At 43.2% G+C, this 25,379-nt stretch overlaps 2 protein-coding genes across 2 annotated transcripts in view; one reads left to right on the plus strand and one right to left on the minus strand.

Annotated features, from left to right (window-relative positions):
• Positions 1–4,113, minus strand: part of LOC126090817 (muscle-specific protein 20) — a 36,666-nt gene extending 32,553 nt beyond the window's left edge. The window contains exon 1 of the mRNA XM_049907014.1: positions 3,957–4,113. Coding sequence (XP_049762971.1) covers positions 3,957–3,962 — 6 coding nt within the window. The 5' untranslated portion in view covers positions 3,963–4,113. The remainder of the gene's footprint in view (positions 1–3,956) is intronic.
• Positions 1–25,379, plus strand: part of LOC126090801 (muscle-specific protein 20-like) — a 164,760-nt gene that overhangs the window by 87,852 nt on the left and 51,529 nt on the right. The window lies entirely within an intron of this gene.

Consider the following 25,379-nt stretch of genomic DNA (forward strand, 5'->3'; position numbering starts at 1 on the left):
CCTCTTTCAACATCCATCACATTGTGCCAGTATCTGATACGCTCGATTCCTGATGCCCGTAACTCTTGTTTTAGGAACAGTTCCGAATCGGAACGTCCAGTGTTAGAAGACTGTAGCAATTGCAGCGCTAGAGGGGGCTGAATACCTAGTTGTTGCAGTCATGAGTGAAGTTAGTGCGAAACATAATCCTCGATATTGCACAACTGCTTGGCTCACACTGGTGTAATTAATGAGCCGCTATGGGACACCAATCTGGCGCCAGAAGCTCGGCGTCCGCCCGACAGCTGTAGCTGGGAGAGGCAGTATATCAGCCGTGGCCAGGGTTGCGCCAAGACTCGCACTGCGTGCAACTCCGATTCTAGAATAACTCTTGGCTCTGAATCCCAGTGCACTTGTTCTGTGTCCTGAACTGCTTGCTGTGGCTATCGACTTCTTTTAGAACGTCTCTGGAACTTCATGTGATAGTCTTTCGTAGGCACGCTGCACTCGAGATGATTATTAAAATATAAATACAGTCATCTCGTACGCTACCATGGGGCGATAACTCTTTTCCAGAGGAACCTATTTATGCTCTTAACTGTGCTAGCGTTGAACTGTCACAGAAGCAACCTCCTTCCTAAATGTTTTGTAGGTCATAGAAGGGCACTTCCTTTCTAACTCACAATCTACTGACATCAGTTGATCGGCCGGTGTGGCCGAGAGGTTCTAGGCGCTTCAGTCTGGAACCGAGCGACCGCCACGGTCGCAGGTTCGAATCTTGCCTCGGGCATGGATGTGTGTGATGTCCTTACGTTAGTTAGGTTTAAGTAGTTCTAAGTTCTAGGGGACTGATGACTTCAGATGTTAAGTCCCATAGTGCTTAGAGCCATTTTGACATCACTTGGCACGGTCATCCGAAAAACCTCATTGTTATTCATTAAAATTGTTCTAATAACGACAGCTAATAAAAAGTAATGGGAAGAATACATTTGTGTCGAGTTGGAGAGCAGAGTGATTGTGCGTGGTTCAGTCCCACCACTGCAGAAACCACGGCCTGTTTTGTATGATCAGAAGATGGCCGACGCCAGGCGAAACGGCTCATTTCGTTAGAAATAGATGTGATTGTACCGGATAATTAAATTGTTTTCCGTAAATTAATGGCGCTGAATACAGTATGTTCTTCACAATAATAAGTTGTTTCTCCAATTACTGAAGGTCGTTGGCGTTTACGTGTTGCCGAGCGGTTCTAGGCGCTTCAGTCTGGAACCGCACGACCGCTACGGTCGCAGGTTCGAATCCTGCCTCGGGCATGGATGTGTGTGATGTCCTTAGGTTAGTTAGGTTGACGTAGTTCTAAGTTCTATGGGACTGATGACGTCAGATGTTAAGTCCCATAGTACTCAGAGCTATTTGAACCAATATGGCATTTACGTGAGCCCTTTGCTAGTGCTTAAAGCAGTAGTGGACAAACAAATCTCTCTGTAGGCAGTGTTCTGCTAGAAGTCAAATTTTGCCAACTAATGTAAGAGCTATACAATCACCTTCATGTGCAATACGTCAGAAGACAGTGTTATAGACTGAAAACTGTGGTATTCATAATACATTTATTTCCACTCTCCCCATCAGTTATGCTTGTACTTTTATATTACTAAATGAATGGGGAAGACGAAATGAATTGGCGTCGCGCAACGAAGTACCTGAATGAGAGCGGATTTTTTCTATTTAGGCTATGTTTATTTAGCCTTCTGCTTCGATACAGAACTAGTTTCGGCTTTTTAAAGCTATTATCGAATGCTTAGCTGTGTAAAAAAACGCACTGCGTTTCCAAAGCGAAGCTGGAACACAGTACTGCGAACGTAAGAAATCGAAGAGGGTGGCACGAAAGTGTCAGCTTATTCACATGAACGACTACGGTTCCTGTTGGTAGCAATTGTACTGTTCTTGATGGTTTGACAGGTAGTCGGTGCATTTAAGGTGGAATAAATGTAGAAAATTTTAATGCTGACCGAAGAATGAAACTGAGGACAGATTAACAATTACGGAGTTAGCTTTTTATACAGCTAAACACTCTTTAATGAATTAAAAAGCCGGAAGTAATTGTGTGACGAATGATAATGACGGCATTGTTTGGGCAGTATTGTTTAGTGCCTGTAGCTTGAAGTTAGAAATAAATATACTGAAATGATTGAAAGATAGTTTCTTTAAAGTTGTTTTGCTCATATTTACACACACACACACACACACACACACACACACACACACACACACACACACACACACAAGGGCGCGCGCACGCACACATGCGCACAAAGTACAATTTTTTGCAATACTAGTTGTTGAAAATTTAGTTAAAAATAGACAGAAGTGGCACACTGAAATCTCCAACCTAAGACTTAGGTTCGAGTTCGGACAACGCACAAAATTTAGAAAGCTATATAACACTCGTCTCATCTTCAGCTAGAACAGAAGGCGTTTCACCACCCACAATAACGGCTACCCTCTGGTCCGAATAGAAAATGTGCTTTATTAAAATGTAGCGAGTGATCAGTCATACGTCACAGCATCACGGACTGAGGCATCTTCCCTCGCAAGTAGGAAGCAATTCGTTAATGTACAGTATCTTATTTGGAGAGAGGTCAGGGTAACTTCATTTCATATGACCCGGAGAGACCGGTATGAGATACGTCACGGCCGGACAGTTCACTTCACTGCGTGTTGTCCCTCATGCGTTGCCACTCCTCTCACAATTGCACGTCATTTTGACTCTACAGCGGGATGACAGGCTTTTGACACTGTACCACACAAGCGGCTCGTAATAAAATTGCGTGCTTATGGAATATCGTCTCAGTTATGTGACTGGATTTGCGATTTCCTGTCAGAGAGGTCACAGTTCGTAGTCATCGAGTAAAACAGAAGTGATTTCAGGCGTTCCCCAAGGTAGTGTTATAGGCCCTCTGCTGTTCCTTATCTGTATAAACAATTTGGGAGACAATCTGAGCAGCCGTCTTCGGTTGTCTGCAGATGACGCTGTCGTTTATTGACTAATAAAGTCATCAGAAGATCAAAACAAACTGCAAAACGATTTAGAAAAAATATCTGAATGGTGCGAAAAGTGGCAGTTGACCCTAAATAACGAAAAGCGTGAGGTCATCCACATGAGTGCGAAAAGGAACTCGTTAAACTTCGGTTACACGATGATTCAGTCTCATCTAAAAGCCGTAAATTCAACTAAATACCTAGGTATTACAATTACGAACAACTTAAATTGGAAGGAACACATAGAAAATGTTGTGAGGAAGGTTAACCAAAGACTGCGTTTAATTGGCAGGACATTTAGAAAACGTAACAGACCTACTAAGGAGACAGCCTACACCACGCTTGTCCGTCATCTTTTAGAATACTGTTACGCGGTGTGAGATCCTTGCCAGATAGGACTGACGGAGTACATCGAAAATGTTCAAAGAAAGGCAGCACGTTTTGTATTATCGCGAAATATGGGAGAGAGTGTCACTGAAATGATACAGGACTTGGTATGGAAATCATGAAAAGAAAGGCTTTTTCGTTGCGACGGAATCTTCTCACGAAATTCCAATCACCAACTTTCTCCTCCGAATGCGAAAATATTTTGTTCACACCGACTTACTCAGGGAGGAACGACCACCGCGATAAAATAAGGGAAATGAGAACTCGTACGGAAAGATAAAGGTGTTCATTCCTTCCGCGCGCTATACGAGATTGGAATAATAGAGAATTGTGAAGGTGGTTCGATGAACTCTCTGCCAGGCACTTAAATGTGATTTGCAGAGTATCCATGTAGATGTAGATGAAAAAGGGGTCTACAAAAATGCAGCTTCCCACTATGAAGAAGATTACCTGAACTACAATAGGACTGAAAAAGGGACAGCTAGTGTGTGAATGGGCTGACCGCACGGCCTGTTGCCGGAGCCAGGTTGGACAGGGGAACCCCCGCGCCTTACCGGCATGTTGACTGCTGGTTGCTAGGCGACGGTTGCGATGCTGGCCTCGCGCGGAGTGCTCTCGGGGGTCAGGCGGCGACTGTTGCCGGCGCCGGCTGGCGCGCGCTTTTCACGGCCGGCGGCTGCGCGGGGGCGGCGGCGAGGCGGCGGGAGGCGGCAGGCGTCGCCGCGGGAGGACTCCGGCGGGAAAACCCGCGGGGTGCAGGCCCCCGGCTAAACTTAGCCGCGGCGCCCACTCCGCCGCTGGAAGCTTCGCCAGCCGGAAGGCGTCGCGGGGGGCGCCCGCCTCGCGCCATTTGCGTCACCTGGCTTTTGATTCCCGCCTCTTTATACTTACGCTATATTCTCCCAGCTTTCATATTTCCCTTCCCTTTGTTGTTAATCCTGAATAGCTTTGGCAGAGTTGCAACTTTCAGTCAGCGAATACAGTTAAACAGCTTTGTCACTGGTCAGATGCTGTTTCGCGGCAGTCCTGTCGTTAAAACTAAACCCAGTCGAGTGGCGAAAACTGAAAACAATTCTAATTTTTATTTATTTTTACAGCCTTATCGTTGGAAACAATAGAGTTAAGTATTTTTTAAAGTTAATTGATATTCTTTTGAAATGTGATCGAAGATGTTATTCCAGGCGGGTGTAAAATGAATGTGCGCAACGGAAAATAAAAATGAAGATTGCCGGCCGCAGTGGCCATGCGGTTCTAGGCGCTTCAGTCTGGAACCGCGCGACCGCTAAGGTCGCAGGTTCGAATCCTGCCTCGGGCATGGCTGTGTGTGATGTCCTTAGGTTAGTTAGGTTTAATTAGTCCTAAGTTACAGGGGACTGATGACCTCAGATGTTAAGTCCCATAGTGCTCAGAGCCAATAATGAAGATTTGGCCCTGTCCTGCCGGCCGGAGTGGCCGTGCGGTTCTAGGCGCTACAGTCTGGAGCCGCGTGACCGCTACGGTCGCAGCTTCGAATCCTGCCTCGGGCATGGATGTGTGTGATGTCCTTACGTTAGTTAGGTTTAAGTAGTTCTAAGTTCTAGGGGCCTGATGACCAAAACTATTATGTCCCATAGTGCTCAGAGCCATTTGAACGATTTGGCCCTGTCCTACTACCCCCTGAAGCATATCTTAGGATCTCTTAATTCTGTAAATTACAATCTAAACATAAATGAATGATAAAGTCATCTAATCCTACTAAATGATAAACGTTGTCCCTGCTTATACAGGGTGTTACAAAAAGGTACGGCCAAACTTTCAGGAAACATTCCTCACACACAAATAAAGAAAAGATGTTATGTGGACATGTGTCCGGAAACGCTTAATTTCCATGTTAAAGCTCATTTTTGTTTCGTCAGTATGTACTGTGCTTCCTCGATTCACCGCCATTTGGCCCAATTGAAGGAAGGTAATGTTGACTTCGGTGCTTGTGTTGACATGCGACTCATTGCTCTACAGTACTAGCATCAAGCACATCAGTACGTAGCATCAACAGGTTAGTGTTAACCACGATCGTGGTTTTGCAGTCAGTGCAATGTTTACAAATGCGGAGTTGGCAGATGCCCATTTGATGTATGGATTAGCACGGGGCAATAGCCGTGGCGCGGTACGTTTGTATCGTGACAGATTTCCAGAACTAAGGTGTCCCGACAGGAAGACGTTCGAAGCAATTGATCGGCGTCTTAGGGAGCACGGAACATTCCAGCCTATGACTCGCGACTGGGGAAGACCTAGAACGACGAGGACACCTGCAATGGACGAGGCAATTCTTCGTGCAGTTGACGATAACCCTAATGTCAGCGTCAGAGAAGTTGGTGCTGTACAAGATAACGTTGACCACGTCACTGTATGGAGAGTGCTACAGGAGAACCAGTTGTTTCCGTACCATGTACAGCGTGTGCAGGCACTATCAGCAGCTGATTTGCCTCCACGGGTACACTTCTGCGAATGGTTCGTCCAACAATGTGTCAATCCTCATTTCAGTGCAAATGTTCTCTTTACGGATAAGGCTTCATTCCAACGTGATCAATTTGTAAATTTTCACAATCAACATGTGTGGGCTGACGAGAATCCGCACGCAGTTGTGCAATCGCGTCATCAACACAGATTTTCTGTGAATGTTTGGGCAGGCATTGTTGGTGATGTCTTGATTGGGCCCCATGTTCTTCCACCTACGCTCAATGGAGCACGTTATCATGATTTCATACGGGATACTCTACCTGTATTGCTAGAACATGTGCCTCTGCAAGTACGACACAACATGTGGTTCATGCACGATGGAGCTCCTTCACATTTCAGTTGATGTGTTCGTACGCTTCTCAACAACGGAATCGGTGACCGATGGATTGGTAGAGGCCGGCCGGTGTGGCCAAGCGGTTAAAGGCGCTACAGTCTGGAACCGCGCGACCGCTACGGTCGCGGGTTCGAATCCTGCCTTGGGCATGGATGTGTGTGATGTCCTTATGTTAGTTAGGTTTAAGTAGTTTGTAACCTCCCCCTCACTTATCGACCTTAATGACAGGGAAAAATTAAACCGCGTGTACCTAATGGAAATTTGGGAAAAGCAATCGTCACCAAAGTTAATCTGTCGGTAAAGAGGGAGGAAAGGGTTACATCTAAATGAAAGGAAAAATACAAATGAAACTGGTGGAAATTAATTTTGAAAAGGGGTAAAGTTAATAAAGAAAGTAAATGTGCGGCCGTTACATTAACAATTAACTAGCGGTAATTAGATATTTGTGGTTTGTGGGAAATTACGGTCGCCAGTCCTAAGGACAATTACTATAGTAACTGAAAAAGAAAGGTTATTACACATATAATTAGCACTAGAAGCGTGGCAACTGAAGGTTGACACGCGTAGTGTGAAAACTGAAAGTTTGTCAGAAGTAATAAATTTCGCTACACTCTGACTTAATTTAGCAAAAGAATTAATAAAACCGGAAAATCGAAAGTTAATTTAGTGACTGAAGTTAATAGTGAGCTTTCTTTCCGAAGCACATCGAAATTCAGTAAAATACGGTTAGTCTTGGACTACCTCAACAATCATTTCAAAAGCTACTTGAATCTATGCAATTTAGAAATAAGAGATTTAACTTTGAACTTGAATTAAATGATTCTGAACAATTAACAATAGTAAAATTTAGTACGTACCAAGCTGAGCTGCAGTCACAGGTAAGCTAAAATACGATAAAAAATTCGCACTCTTAATTTGTGCTTGTGTAATCTAAATCTTGTAGCCAGCTATGAATACTTTAACTGAACTTTGAAATTAAAGCAGCGAAATCGAATTATATTACTTTAATGCTGGCGTTGGAATTTCAATGACACTCGGGTTCATTTCAGAAAAGGAAGGGACCCTGCTGGGCAATGCAATTGGGACAATGAGCAACAAAGGTTCATGCTAAGTTGCTGTAATTTTGTGAGGCAACAATTTTAAAAGCTGAGGTCTGCCATACAGTTCTGAAACTTTACGTGCTTTTAGTCTTTCTTGTTGGTTGATTGAAGGTTTGAAGTCGTCGATCGAGGAGGTGGCGACAGTCACTCATTGTCGGCCGTCGCTGTTGCAGAAGCTGGATGTTGGCGCGACTTCTTCTCGACACGGTCACCAGGCGAAACGGGCTCTTGATGTGCGCCGGCTAATGCTTCCCGTCCGCGACACCGTGTCAGAAACTATCATAGCAAGTCGAGCGCAATTACATGCTGCCCAACCCCGAAAGCGTGGCAACTCGCGGGAGCGTCACACAACACACCTGCTCCACTGCACCAACCCAGCCAGACTCCCTCTGCTCAGCCCGCGCTCCACGCGGCAGAGTTAACACTACCAAAGGTCCTAAACACTTTCGTTCTCCACACGACCTATCGATGTATTCGTTCGATAGTATAGTTTTCCCTAGGCCAGACCCAGCATATAAATACAAATAATATTCACAAAACAAACCAATTATACATCGACATAAATGCATATATATACAAATAGTAAAACAATTACAATATACAAAGAGACAGAAATGTCATATCTTCAGGTGACAAAATAAGGAAAAATCTATAGTACAATAGACGGAAATAGAAGGATATTCATTTCCGGCGTTACAAGTTCTAAGTTCTAGGGGACTGATGACCTTAGAAGTTAAGTCCCATAGTGCTCAGAGCCATTTGATTGGTAGAGGCGGACCAATTCCATGGTCTCCACGCTCTCCTGACCTCAACCCTCCTGACTTTCATTTATGGGGGCATTTGAAAGCTCTTGTCTACGCAACCCCGGTACCAAATGTAGAAACTCTTCGTGCTCGTATTGTGGATGGCTGTGATACAATACGCCATTCTCCAGGGCTGCATCAGCACATCAGGGATTCCATGCGACGGAGGGTGGATGCATGTATCCTCGCTAACGGAGGACATTTTGAACATTTCCTGTAACAAAGTGTTTGAAGTCACGCTGGTACGTTCTGTTGCTGTTTGTTTCCATTCCATGATTAATGTGATTTGAAGAGAAGTAATAAAATGAGCTCTAACATGGAACGTAAGCGTTTCCGGACACATGACCACATAACATATTTTCTTTCTTTGTGTGTGAGGAATGTTTCCTGAAAGTTTGGCCGTACCATTTTGTAACAACCTGTATATTATTGTAGATTTAAAAAAACCTTTATATTACAAAGTTTACATTTCGTAAATAAAATTACTAATCAATTGCCCAACTCTGCCCCTTTTCGTGAGTGCGCGTCTAATATCAATAACGCGAAAAGACTGACAGCATCTACGTACCAAACACTAGAAGACACTACTTTCAAAGATGATCTATGGTGGTGTGGAATGGAATAACAAGATTTCCGATGTGTGCAACTGGTGTGCTATTTCTTCACATCGGCATACTTCAAAAACAGTTGCTGATAAAGATGAACAAAAATCTAAATGACAAGATTGGTCTTTGCGGTGGGCGAAGACGTGCGAGGGGAAATGCTGACGTGACCATCGCTCGGCGGTACCAACAGAAACTGCAACGTTTAATGTCATCTCGCAATTTTGTCATTACAACTGCTAGGTCGCTGGCGTTTGCAGAAATGAAAAGACGGGGAAGTCGACATGATGCGCTCCGGACAAATCCGATATGTGACGAAGCCGAACGATAGACCCATCGGACACCTCTTCTTGTGCAGTTGCCATTGCTAGTAAAGTGAACGTGCATCGTTTTCCTTTCATTTCTTGCTATAAGGAGGATGAGCAGGCTGCTAGCTTGTTGACGTACAGAATATCTAATAATAAATCAATAGTTGAATATACATATAAATATACATATTTATAATATGCAGCCGATATTATTATAGGCCAGTACCTCGATAAAACGATACGTTTTTCGATATATAGAGGGCCGATAATATTTTTCTAAATATCGATATGTCGCATTCCTGATATGTTTAAAAATATCAACATTCCTACTCCCTACGTACAGTAGTTGTGCTAGCTGGACAGCTTGTAGCAGTTTGTAGCTGACGAGTGATCTTTCTGCTGATTTCAAGCGATTTTATTCCATCATTCTCCACAGTACTCGACGGTCCCTGTCCGTCAGTACTTGAGGTATGCCTCTATCTCGCTTTTGCTATCTTTGCTCCTTCGCGTATCCACTTCACAATCAAAAAATGTTCAAATGTGTGTGAATTCCTAAGGGACCAAACTGCTGAGGTTATCGGTCCCTAGACTTACACACTACTTAAACTAGCTTATGGTATGAAGAACACATACACCCATACCCGAGGTAGGACTTGAACCTCCAGCGGGAGAGGCCACGCAGTCCGTGACATGGCGCCTCAAACCGCGCGGCCACTCCGCGCGGCACTTCACATCACCAACAGTCGGGAAGGCTTAGAAGAGATGAAGAGTCTCTGATGGATTAGGTGACATCCAAGAACTAGTCCGCGTTCTGAACCACTGAAGTCACCTGGCCGTCCCATTATGCTTTTACTGCTTGCGTACTGACGTCACAATGCTCCTTCCGTCTCCTTTTATTCTGCCGGGCCCGCCTCTCGGGCATCTAGCGGTCACTTCCACATTACAAAGAGGTGTCCGCATGTTTTTGATCAGACAGTACATATTTCTGTATTTTGGGTACATGACTGATTTCGTATTTTACTAGCCCCATCTTCAGGTGATACCAACTTTATCACGCCTGACATTTTTGTCCAAGCACCGTGTAAAATGGGTATTAGCCTTCGTATGAACTAGGCGCCATTTCAGTCAAAGTGCATAGTCATAATCTGACAGCAATGGCTTGAGGAATAAGATGGTAAATTCTAGTGACAAGGATGAGGCTCCACTGACAGACTGAAACCGTCTGTAGGACTGGATCTGGAAACGGAATCATCGCTTTGCGAGGGTTGAGTTAATTTATAAATTATCTTGTCGCTGGTCTTCAACTCCAAGAAGTCTGTGAAACACAGACGCATTAATATTTTTACTTATGTCTGTAGAAGAATTCAGCTACAACCGGAACCAAGACTCACCATCTCTCATTTGTAGAAAGGCTTTTATTATGCATTTAATTACAAAACGTTATCCGAGGTTAATCAATTAATTACATCTCGTTTTTAACAAACTGCAAACTTCCGAAGAAAAAGATAAGAGTATCAGTACATCAGTATATATGTTATTATTATAATCTTCTGGTCTTTGGTATTCCTTGACTACATAGTTCGTGAGGGAGGTTCTTTGCAAGTCGTGATGCCAAGCACAGCTGTAACGTTCTTGGGATAGCACGGAGCTCATGCGGAATACCTCAGACAAAAATAATAAAACAAACGAAACAGACTTGCTCCTTAATAAGTCCTCGTACATAATAATTACCCTTTAACTTCTGGACTATTTTTCCAGATAAACACAGGAACATGTCTACTAATAAAGCCTGCTCATTTATATTCAAAATTGGTACGAGATTACACACTTAATCTACGAAATGATTTATTTCCAAAACCATTGGCTACGAAACATCTGGGAAATCTCGCACCCTCACAGCTTCCGATGCTAAAGAGGGATCGTGTCGCAGCACAATGAATATTTTAATCTTCCTTAAAGGTTTATATTTCAGTTACCAGTCTTTCAATTGATCTGATATCGTCTTTCAGCTCTTCCTATCTTCTGTTAATCTTTTTAACGCTGCGTACCTTTTATACTCAACGTCCTGTGTAGTCTGACCCTAAAACACATTTAAAACTGAAGTTTGCATTCCGATGTATTTCATCTCCTGTTGTCGTCGTCGTTGTTGTTGTCCTTAGTCCGAAGACTTTTTTGATGCACCTGCTCACGCTACTCTGACCTGTGCAAGCATCTTCATTTCTGCGTAATTACAGAAACCCACATCCATTTGAACCTGCGTACTGTAGTTAAGCCCTGTTCTCTCTCTGTAGTCTCTTCCCTCCCCCCCCCCCCCTCGTCCCCAGACTTCCCCCATTTACAAACTGACTATTCCTGGATGCCTTAACATCTGCCCTATCAGCCGATTCCTTTATTTAGTCAAATGTGCGATAAATTTCTTTTCTGTCCAATTCGATCCAATTCCCATCCACCCGTCTAATCTTCAGCAATCTCCTGAAGCGTCAATTCCCTTATTTTTCTAAACTATTTATCGTCCATGTTTCAATTCCGTACAAAACTACACTCCAGAGAAGTACTTTCAGAAAAGACTTCCTAACATTTAAACATATTTTTTTCAGAAATGGTTTTCTAGCTATCGCCAGTCTGTATTTTATGTCCTTTCCACTTCGTCCATCGTCAGTTTTTTTTTGTTTTTCATTGCTGCCCGAGTACTACTTTTAGTGTCTCGTTTCCTAATTTAATTCCCGCAGCTTCGCCTCGTTTAATTCGCCTACATTCCATACCTTGGTTTTACTTTTGTTGATGTTCATCTTATAACCTCTTTTGAAGAAACTTTCCATTCCGATCAACTGATCTTCCATGTCGTTTAGCGTCTTTGAGAGAGAATTACGACACCGGAAAGCACCAATTTTTTTTTATTTTCCTGGAACTTAATCTGCTTTCCTAATTTCTGCCTTATTTCTTTCACAACTTAATCAATGTATAGAATGTACAGATGAACAAAATCGGGGTTAGATTATAACACACTCTCATCCCTTTCTCAACTACTGCTTCCTTTTCGTGTCCTTCCACTTCTATAACTTCAGGTTTCTGTACAAGTTGTAGACAACTTTTCGCTCCTTGTATTTTTCAGAATTTCAAAGAACGTAGAATAATCCAGTCAACATTGTCGCAAGCTTTTTATCAGTCTACAGATCCTATGTACAGAGGTTTGCTTTTCTTCGACCTATCTTGTAAAATACGTCGTACGATCAATATTGCATTCACGCGTTCCTACATTTCTGCGAAACCCAAGCTGATCCACCCCGAGGACAACTTCTGCCTTTTTTTTTCATTCAGACCGTTGGAACGCCAATATTCACACCTGTCGCCAACTGCCATCTTTGAAATTGGAATATCGCATTCTTCTTGAGTCGGTAGTATTTCGCCTCTCGTGTATCTTGCACATCATTTGAAACAGTTTTGTCGTGGCTGGCTCTCTCATTGATCTGATTAATTCTGAGGAATGCCGTCTACTCCTGGGGTCCTGTTTCGACTTAAGTCTTCTCGCAATATCGTATCTATCATCTCCTTTTCGGTACCTTATCCTATTTTTCTGTGATACGGTCTTCAAGTTTGTTTCACATGTAAAGCTCTTTTATGTGTTACTTCTGCCGTTCACCATGTCACTTGCTTACTACTGGCATGCCATCTAAACTTCTCTGTTATCCAAAGGTCTCATTAACTTCCCTATATGTTTTCACTGGTTTCCGTTTCGCTTCTTGCTATTCTCCTTTGTGATTTTAAACTTTGTCACACACTTTCTTCAGACGTATTTTACCCCTTTGTTTGCTGCGTCTTTCTATTCTATCTTTTCATCAATTAAATTCAGTATCTCCCAAGTTATCAAGGGTTTCTACCGGGGCTTTTGTTTTTGCCTGTATGGCCCTCTGCTGCCTTCATTGGTTCAAATGGTTCAAAAATGGTTCAAATGGCTCTGAGCATTATGCGACTTAACATCTATGGTCATCAGTCCCCTAGAACTTAGAACTACTTAAACCTAACTAACCTAAGGACAAGACACACATCCACGCCCGAGGCAGGATTCGAACCTGCGACCGTAGCGGCGGCGCGGCTCCAGACTGTAACGCCTAGAACCGCTCGGCCGCTCCGGCCGGCGCTGCCTTCATTACTTTATTTCTCAAGGCTACCTATTCGTCTTCCATTTTAGTCCATTCTCCCGTTTCAGTCAATCGTTACCTAATGCTCCTTTTGAAACTTTCAACAACCTCTGGTTCTTACAGTTTATCCGGGCCCCATCTCCTTGATTTCCTACCTTTCTGCAATATCTCCGTTTTAACACAGTTCATAACCAATAAATCATTCATTCAAAAAGCGTGGCTGGTGCAGCTTTTTCTTCAGTGATGTCAAGGAAAACAGCTGCACTGTTCTCAAATCATCATGGATAAAATAAAAAGTTATGGTCAGAGTTCAAATCTACCCCTGGAAATGTTTTGCAGTTTAAAATCGTTTTAAAACCTCCGTTTCCCCATTACGTAATCTATCTGAAACCTTGCGGAGTCTCTAGGTCTTTTCTACGTATACAAACTTTTTTCATATCTCTCTGACCAAGTGTTAGCAATAATTAAATTGTACTCTGCTCAAAATTCTTGGAGGCAGTTGCGTCTTTCACTCCTTTCCCTCAGTCCATGGTTTCCTTCTATTTATCCATCTCTTCTTTTTCCTATTATCGAATTCCAATTCTTATAACTTTCATAAATTATTTGGATCATCTCCTAAATGCTAAAACCTCTCACTTTATAATTTTTATGTATTAAAATGTAGCCCACTTCTTACGTTTGGCTAAAGGAATTTATTTTTTTAGTTATAAAAATCCCTTCAGTCTCTGTAAATTCCACCGTAGTGCATCTGGCTCTCAGCATAACTTTGTATATTCAGTTTATTGATTTGTTTAATAACTCCGCAGGGATTTTGTTTGATCCCGTGACTTTGTTGTTTTTCAAGTTTTTTAAAGCATTATTGAATTCAGATCTTACAACTGATCGTCCTACGAATGCATTCTTTACTTCGTCTACTATGCTGTGATCTGAATATCTCTAATATACTGTCCATTACATAGTTCTTTATTACAATCTTCTGAACGAATCGCACTTTTTCAAATGCAAAAACAATGCTACCTTTCTTTATTTGGAAATTTTTCCGCTGTATCAGCCAAAATCCATTTTCTAAATGTACATCCTTCCTGTCTTAGGTCTGCTATTTAATTAGCCTCCTCGTTTAACTTAACATCAGTTTCACTTTTTCTGGTATCCTTCCTATTGTTACTCTGTATTAGATTACCCTCCCCGTCTCCGCACTAAATTCTACAGCTCTGTCTTTATCTTTTAGTGTTTTTATATACTACTTAGTTCTATTTCATTCTTTTTTAAACCAATTATTCCAGTTACTTCTTTTGGGAGAGTCGATAGCTTCCTTTCCTAGTGGAAGCACGAAATGACATTAATACAGTTCGCATTTTATAGTTGGATCTTGCGTCAATAGGTCTCCTTTATACAAGCCGCTGACGGATTGTTTCTTCCACGGTGCAGACAGGGAGATCTCAATGACCTCTTTCCGTAGCGTAACAGCCGGGGCAGGCGCCAGGGCAATCTTTCTCGCCCAGCCAAAATAGCTCTCTAACTGTTTGACAACTTTTCGCGGCTGCCAAAGTTTCCTCAGACTGTTTTGCTCCAGCGTTGTCTAAATAAATTGCTGACGACACCGTTTGATGTATTTCCAGGCGCATTCTCTTTTCTCATGTCTGTGCGACGGCAGAAGTATATATGTTCCTTGTGGCGTTATGCTTCAGCATGACTAGTGGTGAGCATATTTTGTTGCTGTAACTCCCGGTCGTCGGAGGAAGCCAGCAGATTCTCTCATAGAGCAATCTCTTGAGGGATAATAACAAACTTTATTGCCCAGTTTCTGTCAGAACTTTCGGCCAAGTAACTATTTGTTTAGGTTGTGAGTTGTCTCGTCTTGGCAACTAGATAATACGGCACCACGTATTTCGAGAGAGAGTAACTGTAGGAAAGTCTTGGTGCTGCTTACGCCACCTGTTGTGAAGATTGTTGTCCAACAGGACATGGTGCCAGAATGACAGCAGAAATTAGGCAGAATAGTATTCTGACAACTACCCTGTGTGCTTTTTACTGTCCAGCATATTCATCTGAAACTGCAGTCCAGATATAGTGAAGGGTCTAACACAAGTAATGGCGTCTAGTATGGCGTAGGTTCAATGTCTGTCATCACGGGAGATTCCACCCTCTCAAGCACATTTGCATCAGATCGGTAATACTTCAACGGAGAATGTCCGGCGATTTCACACTTAGAGTTCTTGAGGGGTATTAGTGTATGTAATCGGTTCCTTTTTCGTTGTGAAAGCGCTTTCGTGGGGTCCTTTGTATTGCTTACTAAAACTAGGCAACAGAAGTGCGGGTGAAAGTTGAGGCACCTGCACAATCGGCCCCATTTGAACGCACGGTTTTTCCTTTCATAGTCTTTCCTTTTGGTTCTGACGACGAACAGAATCTCAATAAATCCTCCACGAGATTACTCGAGATTTGTCGGTGTAATGTTTTTCGTTTTTTTTTTTTGTTTTTTGTCCCCAGGGGCATTATTTCCGGCACAGAGTAATAGTAAGAGTCGAAGGGAAGGAGGCATCGTGCTGCTGTCTTCTTAAGAGAAGATGAGGATATTGGGAACTGGGGTATTCTCGGCCTAGAGTTGAGAATAATTACCGAGATTCAGTCGCTCGATGTTCTCCGCAGTGTGCGAAATTTGCGGAGGTTTCAGTGGAAGTTCTGGATAAAAGGTACCTGGTTACAAGTTCCGTGATGGAGATGTGGTGGAAGAGTGTAGTTGCAGGAACTTTGTTCTGTGTAACAATGTGAGTTAGTGTGAACTGGAGAGAATACCAAGGTGGTAATTTGACAGAATACGGGCATTTTCAAACAGTAGGCAGTTTCCACATTTCCAGGTTGTGTAAGCAGATGACGGGAGAGTTTAATAAACAAATCCTCTAGTAAATCAGGCGTAGTTCTGTATTTGATTCGCCACTGCTGAAACAGTGAAATGCTGTGTTCACCCGCGATTGTTATCATTTCACAGTCGCTGAGCACAACGATTCCAAATGGAGTCCACCCTGAATGTCAGGCGTCTTTCTGTTTGAGACGTGAGACGGCATGATTGGATCGCGTACGCACTGGAACGGACGCCGTCTTAGTCGTAGCAGATTCAGTGTGTCGAGTTCACAACATTCTGTGGAAGTGGAAAACTTATCTGTTGGTAATCTGCGTCCATTCCGGTGTTAATCACGAGCCAGAGTAACAAAAAAAATATTGGTGTTAGGTAAGAAGCAGGAAGCTTCTGTAATGTTACAGAAATAAGGTAGGTAATCCGCCTTTGTACAATCCGAGCTTATGTTTCATACTGTCACCGACAAGACGTGTTCCGGACCGGGAATGGATCCTGCTTCTCCTGCCTTTCACAGCCTATGCGCTAAAATTACCCCATCCGAGCAAGCTTTCTGTACTTGCGAATAGCTTCGCGGCACCGTTGAAGACCATGATCGTGTGAAGCACTGATTTTACCTCGGAGTCACACTCGTGGTTAATTGTTTGCGGTTCGAATCGTGATCCAACTCAATTTCAGCTTGTTACATAGAATCAACTACTGCGAAGTTATACTCTTCGGTGAGCAGGAAGAACCTGAGCACTATATTTCGGTACATAGGAAGCTAGCCACCCTGGCTTATGTGCTTGATCTGTGGAATAATTGGCGACGTCGCTAGCGCACGCCGTCGATACGGGGGTAGCTCGTTCCAATAGCGGGCTTCTTCCTTTCGTGCTTTACGACTCTTTGGGTCGAATCTCCTATTCTTGTTACGGCATTCTGAATATCTTTGTGTTATTTCAGAATGATCTCCCATCGTTCTCAGGTCGTTCATTATGGTTCTAATCCATGTATTCAATGGACGTCTGGTGCCTCTTTTCGGTTTTTTTGTCAACTACTATTTTGGTCATGTGGTTTGCTTCACGGTTCGTGACATGCCTGTACCAGCGTAGGCGATTTTTTGAAGCTTTTTCGGTATGTTTGCACCTTAAACGAACCTCGGTAGTGGTCGTTTCTTACTCTGCCTTTTAGGGTCACTCCTCCAGACCAGCATAGTATCCTTGTCTCTGAAACCTGGAGATTCCTTCGTCTGTTTTGCGCATGGTCCGGAGTATTGCGAACTGTACATTAGAGCTGTTCCTATCAGTTGTTTGTATATATTTCCAGTGACTTCGATGGGTATTTTTGCGTCGCATATGTCTCCTAATAGTGACTTCCATTTTAACCCTCAAGTTTATTCTAAGGTTTCCAATGTCTTTGTCTGTGAAAGCTGTGGATGTTATTACCGATCCCAGGTACTGGAGCTGGTTAGTTGGTGTTATGAATACATTTTCTAGATACACTTGCGGTTTCAAATGGTTCAAATGGCTCTGAGCACTATGGGACTTAACAGCTGAGGTCATCAGTCCCCTAGAACTTAGAACTAATTAAACCTAACTAACCTAAGGACATCAGACACATCCATGCCCGAGGCAGGATTCGAACCTGCGACCGTAGCGGCCGCGCGGTTCCAGACTGAAGCGCCTAGAACCGCTCGGCCACTTTGGCCGGCTTGCAGTTTGAACTGGCGACCGTTCTTGAGAAGTGGTAATACATATACTCCTTTTTGACCCTACTTATATTAATTTCTCCATGTTATAGCGCCGTGCACTAAGCGTTGTATTTCTTGTAGAAATTCTGATATTTGGTCATCATCCTATCCACAGTTTCTGTAGATGTTCTGTCACATAGCAATGGACTGAAAACAGGCCCTTGGTGGACCTCAACTTTTTCTTCGAATTCTTCGCTGACATTTGCATAATTTATAACTTCGGTCTTGATATTGTCATACATGTTACACCGGGTTGAAGAAATTTTCACCACGAGCAAGGAGTGGAGAGATGTGGCGTAAAGTTTCTAACGACTAGACGTAACGCTGATATCGTGGACTAATTAACTAATCTCTCCACCATGTTTCCCTAAGTGAGAGCGTATAACATTTCTCATAGTCGTCTTTCCGTCAGGTAGGGACTTTAAGCTCGGCGCACGCTTTGGTTCTATTCGTGACACATAGGTTATAAGCCGATACTGGCTTTCCCTTCTCTCATCGTCATCATCATGCAACACAAACATTACTCCCCATTATATACATGTCTGTTACCGTGAGCTACAAATACACTTAAGAAGCACATTTCACACTGCGTGAAAAGCGCCATTCAGTACGGTCGAAGAAAAGACGTTCCTGTTATGCGGCTGATCAAGCCTTCGGGATCTCCCAGCTATCAGTGACACACAACTCTCTTTCTGCGGAGATATTTCGCGTTCGACTACATGGAGCTTCGGAAAGAGATATGTAGTTGTTACAAACATCAAGGACGAAATGAAGGAAGGTTATGACTGGGTGTTGTGTGATGTCCTTAGGTTAGTTAGGTTTAAGTAGTTCTAAGTTCTAGGGGACTGATGACCATAGATGTTAAGTCCCATAGTGCTCAGAGCCATTTCGAAGGAAGGTTAAGGCTTAGAAGCCGTTATCGATGAGGTGAAACACAATTTCAAATTGAACAATCATAGGGAGGAAATCGACCGTACCTTTACAAAGGACCCTTCTCGGAAATGGCCTTAATCGGTTTGGGGAAATCAGGATGGCAAGAGGGAGCTTTGAATTACAGTCTTCCCACATTCAAATCTAGTGCCTAACGGTTGCCTCACCTGGTTCGCTGAATAGTAACTGCGTGCTCATAAAGCTGTTTATAACGTACACAGATCATTTTAAAAAAAGTGAGAAACCTGGATCACTTTTACATTTTTCACGCAACTGTTTTTTCTGCCTGGTGTCCCTTGATGTTTGGGACTATAATATGAAAGAACCTCTCCTCTCTGTTCTTATCCAGTTTTCTAAGGCTGCTGAGCTCTTTGCTCTTGCTTTCGTTCAAAATGGTAACGCAAATATGGCACAGACGTATTTCATTTGGATACAACTGAAATCGCGCTTCTGAATTGCAGCCGTTCGATACGAATGCTAGCAGACAAGAGAGAGAGAGAGATCTGAAATTCTTTCTTCATTTCGAGACTTGTGAAAATGACTCGGCAACAAAGATATATAGGGTGTTCAAAAAAAGTGTCACATGTTCCTGTAGGAAGTAGTATTGACCAAACTAGAAGAAAAATTCCTGTAAATGATATGTTCGGAAGCCAATGCCACTCATTCTCAAATGTCTTGTCATGTAAAAGCAGACGCTATAGGCAATGCTGAATGTCATTACTACGCGTCCTGACACTTTCTTTAGTCCTTCTTCGCAGTGAATCACGCACTCTTTCAAATACACCTAGCCGCATTCGGATTGCGTTACATGCACATTCCTGTAATGTCTGCACATCGTCGATGAGTAGGCATACAGCAGTGCCTTTCCTTACCCCGCGGGCAGAAATCGAACGGATTCAGGTCCGGTAAACGGGGACACGCTATCGGACCTTCTCGACCAATCCATCGCGCATGAAACGTTGCAGTGAGAAGCCGTCGCAAGATACGTAGAAAATAGGCGGTGCCCCGTCTCATGCATAAACCAAAATAGGTGTCTTTCTGCAAACGTAACATTTTTCAATAGCGCGGATGATGTATCGCGCAGAAACAGGTGGTATACACCAACTGTTAATCTGTTTGGCAAAGTATGTAGCCAGCCGGTGTGGCCGAGCGGTTCTAGGCGCTTCAGTCCGGAACCACGCTGCTGTTACGCTCGCAGTTTCGAATCCTGCCTCGGGCACGCGTGTGTGTGATGTCCTTAGGTTTGTTAGGTTTAAGTAGTTCTAAATCTAGGGAACTGATGACCTCAGATGTTAAGTCCCATAGTGCTTAGAGCCATTTGAGGCATTTGAACCAAAGTATGTGGCCCTGTCTCTCACCTAAAAGTGTAGAAAAATGTAATTTAATGCGGATGAGTAGGAAAAACAACCTAGTAATGTTTGAATACAGCATTGGATGTGTTCTATTTGACAAGGTCACGTCGGTCAAACATCTAGGAGTAACGTTGCAATGCGATGTGAAATGGAACGAAAACGTAAATACGATAGAAGGGAAGGCGGATTGTCAACTTCAAATTATTTGGAAAATTTTAGGAAAGCGTGGTTCAGCTTTAGAGGAGACTGCACATAGTACGCTAGTGCTGTCCATTCTACAGTACTGCGCGAGTGTTTGGGATTCCTACTAGGTCGGATTAAAGGAAGATGTCGAAGCAGCTCAGAGGCGTGGTGCTGGATTTGTTACCGGTAGGTTCGATTGGCACTCGAGTATTACGGAGTTGCTTCGTGTTCTCAAATCAGAATCCCTGGAGGGAAGACGACGTTCTTTAAGAAACACTACTGAGAAAATTTAGAGAACCGGCGTTTGAAGTCGTTTTCAGAGCGATGCTACTGCCGAAAGCGTATATTTCGTGTAAGGACGACGAAGACAAAATAAGCGAAATTAAGACTCGTACAGAAGAATATAGGTAGGTGTTTTTTCTTCGCTCTATATCCGAGTGGAACAGGAAAAGGAAAGGAAATAAACAGTAGTGCGAGCGGTTCTAGGCGCTGCAGTCTGGAACCATGCGACCGCTACGGTCGCAGGTTCGAATCCTGCCTCGGGCATGGATGTGTGTGATGTCCTTAGGTAAGTTAGGTTTAAGTAGTTCTAAGTTCTACGGGACTGATGTTAAGTCCCATAGTGCTCAGAGCCATTTGAACAGTAGTGGTACAACGTACTCTCCGACATACACCATACGGTCGCTTGCGGAGTATGTATGTAGGGTTAGTATCCTGAGTATACATTAATACTGAAGCGTTCCTGAGAGCACACCTATGATTGCTCGAGGATTTGCAACTGCCAACACGTGCGTATTGCTGTAATTTACTATGGCATTTCTTGTGACGGTCTATGCCACAGAACACATTGTCTGTCACAAGTAAAGTCCCACAGGTTTACTTTTCTGGACATAAAGAGTGTCCCATGAGCAATGGTCAATATTCAAGAATATGACAGGAACGATCATTCGAAATCTAGTAAACATGGGGTCCAAAATGGATACCTTCAGAGATAGCAGCATTGTTTCGTCTTCGATACTGTCAAATAAATCCTTCCACTGCAAACTCTTTGCTTTCTTTATGGGAGAAGGTAGTATGGACGAAAACAAGAAAAATTTCAGCTAAAAATGCGCTTTAAAATGCACACCTTAAGAGCTATGAGCACTTGTTTTGTAGAAGAAGTATATTACACAGTAACGAAGATGTGTAAATTGCTCGTCGCTCTTAGGGTACGCATTTTAGTGTTCGTATTTTTTTTTCTTGCTTTGTTCTATAATTATTTCCTCTAAAAATATGGAAAGAAAAGTGCTTGCAGAAGAATAGATTTGCTTCACAGTGTCGATGACGAGCAAGTGCTCGTAGCTTTTAAAGTATGCATTTCAGACCCCATGTTACTACACATTTTTGCATTCAATGTTCGTTCCTGTCATGTCCCTATTTATTAACTATTTCTCCTGGGCCATTCTGTATACACTACTGACCATTAAAATTGCCACACCAAGAAGAAATGCAGATGATAAACGTGTCTTCATTGACTAATATATTATACTAGAACTGACATGTGCTTACATTTTCACGCAATTTGGGTGCATAGATCCTGAGAAACCAGTACCCAGAACAACCACCTCTGGCAGTAATAACGGCCTTGGTACGCCTGGGCATTGGGTCAAACAGAGCTTGGATGGCGTGTACAGGTACAGCTGCCCATGGAGCTTCAACACGATACCACAGTTCATCAAGAGTAGTGACTGGCGTATTGTGTCGAGCCAGTTACTCGGCCACCATTGACCAGACGTTTTCAATTGGTGAGAGATCTGGAGAATGTGCTGGCCAGGGCAGCAGTCGAACATTTTCCGTATCCAGAAAGGCCCGTACAGGACCTGAGACATGCGGTCGTGCATTATCCTGCTGAAATGTAGGGTTTCGCAGGGACCTAATGAAGGGTAGAGCCACTGGTCGTAACACATCTGAAATGTAACGTCCACTGTTCAAAGTGCCGTCAATGCGAACAAGAGGTGACCGAGACGTGTAACCAATGGCACCCCATACCATCACGCCGGGTGATACGCGAGTATGGCGAGTATGACGCTTCCAATGTGCGTTCACCGCGATGTCGCCAAACACGGATGCGACCATCATAATGCTGTAAACAGAACCTGGATTCATCCGAAAAAATGACGTTTTGCCATTCGTGCATCCAGGGTCGTCGTTGAGTACACCATCGCAGGGCTCCTGTCTGTGATGCAGCGTCAAGGGTAACCGCAGCCATGGTCTCCGAGCTGATAGTCCATGCTGCTGCAAACGTCGTCGAACTGTTCGTGCTGATGGTTGTTGTCTTGCAAACGTCCCCATCTGTTGACTCAGGGATCGAGACGTGGCTACACGATCCGTTACAGCCATGCCTGTCATCTCGACTGCTAGTGATACGAGGCCGTTGGCATCCAGCACGGCGTTCCGTATTACCCTCCTGAACCCACCGATTCCATATTCTGCTTACAGTCATTGGATCTCGACTAACGCGAGCAGCAATGTCGCTATACGATAAACCGCAATCGCGATAGGCTACAATCCAACCTTTATGAAAGTCGGAAACGTGATGGTACGCATTTCTCCTCATTACACGAGGCATCAGAATAACGTTTCACCAGGCAACGCCGGTCAACTGCTGTTTGTGTATGAGAAATCGGTGGGAAACTTTCCTCTTATCAGCACGTTGTAGGTGTCGCCACCGGCGACTGAGCTGCTTCGACATCTTGAATGCTCATGTGTGAATGCTCTGAAAAGCTAATCATTTGCATACCACAGCATCTTCTTCCTGTCGGTTAAATTTCGCGACTGTAGCACGTCATCTTCGTGGTGTAGCAATTTTAATGGCCAGTAGTGTAATTATAAGGACATTTCTTCTAGATTTGACTCATACTACCTCGTGTAGGAGTATATGACACTTTTTTTTTCAAACACCCTGTATTTTTGCTCAAGCGAGCGCCCATCCGACAGGAAAAGAAACGTGAATGAAAAAAGTCATGACGAATAACGCCTACATGTGTGGTGTTTCAACGTTGTCCAGAAAGTGGGGGCGACGTGGTGTGCTGCTGCAGAAGATGGCAGCACAGGTGCTGGTGGTGTCGTAACACCTCGTCTGGAGCCACTTCGCAGCCAGCGCCCGCGTTTCGCGCTGGGGGCGTCGCGTCACAGGCGGCTGTTACGTCAGAGGCGCGGGCAGCCCGCCAGGCCCCGCTGGCGGCCGCGGTGCACGCTGCCGCGCGTTTATCAAGCTGCCAGCGCCGCGAGTGTCGGGAGGCTTTATGTTGCTCCTTTCTGTCCGGACTACCCGGAGGTCGACCAGAGGACTCTCGTTTATTTGTTCCTGTACACTTTGTTTGACTTACTGGACCAAAGTTAGTCCCTCTTCCGGTACTGTGTCAGTTTGTACCTGAACAAGGTTGTGCAGAGGTCACGCTTCGGACTGATCTATTACATAGACCTCATTACCTACCGAAAAACTCCAAAAAATAACCACTACGATAATGAGACTTACAACATTCTCTCGGACTTTGTGAGAGTAACTGGAATCGGATTATCATTGAAATTAAAGATTTTTTTTATTTTCTTAAAATATTCTGTAGTGCGGCGCAGTTTAAAATGTCCAATTCCTTGAAGACGTCTTTGGGTGAATACCACATATTACTCTTACTGCTCGCTTTTGTGGAATCAATATTTTCTTTCTAAGCAGTTAGTTACCGCAGGAAATTATGTATTGCACTTCGTAGTACTTCAGTTGTAGCTGTATTAATTTATTGCTTTTCCGAGGTGATTCCACAAAAGTGGATTTCTAGAGGGCTTTTGACACTTCCCTCACAAGCGGCTTCTAGTAAAAATGTTTGCCTGAGATTCTCAAACAATTAAGTGCAGCTACTTTTGCTCTTCGTATAATTGGAAACAAACTAATTAACCTCCTTACATATTCTGCATATTTCTACTTAATAATATCTTATGGAATAATTTTCTGCAGTAACTCATCACTCAGCAAGAAAATATCGATTGCACAAAAGCAAGCAGTAAGGATACTATGTGGTGTTCAACCACGGATATCTTCAAGGAGTTGGACATTTTAATTGCGCCGTTGCAATATATATATATATATATATATATATATATATATATATATATATATATACCCACAACATTAGAGGACAAATAACCTTTATTACCCGTTATTACAGCTGTCAGTGCCCCAGAAAGGAGTTCAATATGCACCAATAAAAATCTTTTATCAATTGCCCAATAACATAAAATATCTGACTGGTAGCAAAACAAATTTTAAATCTAACCTAAAATAATTTTTCATGGACTATTTCTTCTATTTCATGGACGATTGTCTATTTACAAACTGGTAGCTTGGAAAAAAATTTTGCTTTCAAAAAAATGGCTCTGAGCACTATGGGACTTAACATCTGAGGTCATCAGTCCCCTAGAGCTTAGAACTACTTAAACCTAACTAACCTAAGGACATCACACATATCCATGCCCGAGGCAGGATTCGAACCTGCGACCGTAGCGGTGACGCGGTTCCAGACAGAACCACCTAGAACCGCTCGGCCACACCGGCCGGCCACTTTGTTTTCAATTATAGTAGTAGAGTAGGACTAAAAAATTAATATGTTCATTTGTTAATGTTAACAGTAATCATGTATACATATCCTGTAAACTTATTCGTTCTACATTATTTAGGTAATAGAATCGTTCAAATAATCTATGGAACATGTAACTAACTAAGGAGTAGCGTCTCAGATACTGGTTTCGTGATTTCCCATTAGAAAGGTCACAGTTCGTAGTAATAAACGGGAAGTCATCGAGTAAAACGGAAGTGATATCTGGCGTCCCCGAGGAAGTGTTACAGACCCTCTGCTGTTCCTAGGTTTAGGAGACAATCTGAGTAGACTTCTTAGATCCTTCGCAGATGATGCTGTCGTGTACCGTAAAATAATCAGAAAATCAGAAGCAATTACCAAACGATTTATACAAGATGTCTGTATGGTGAGGAAAGGGGCATTTGTCTCAGAATATGGAAAAGTGTGAAATCTTCTACGTGCGTACTAAAATGAACGTGTTAAATTTAGGTTACGCGACAAATGACACAAATCTAATGGCTGTCAATTCAACTAAAT

Source organism: Schistocerca cancellata, chromosome 1, assembly GCF_023864275.1.
Source record: "Schistocerca cancellata isolate TAMUIC-IGC-003103 chromosome 1, iqSchCanc2.1, whole genome shotgun sequence".
In the NCBI taxonomy this organism is placed as follows: Eukaryota; Metazoa; Arthropoda; class Insecta; order Orthoptera; family Acrididae; genus Schistocerca; species Schistocerca cancellata.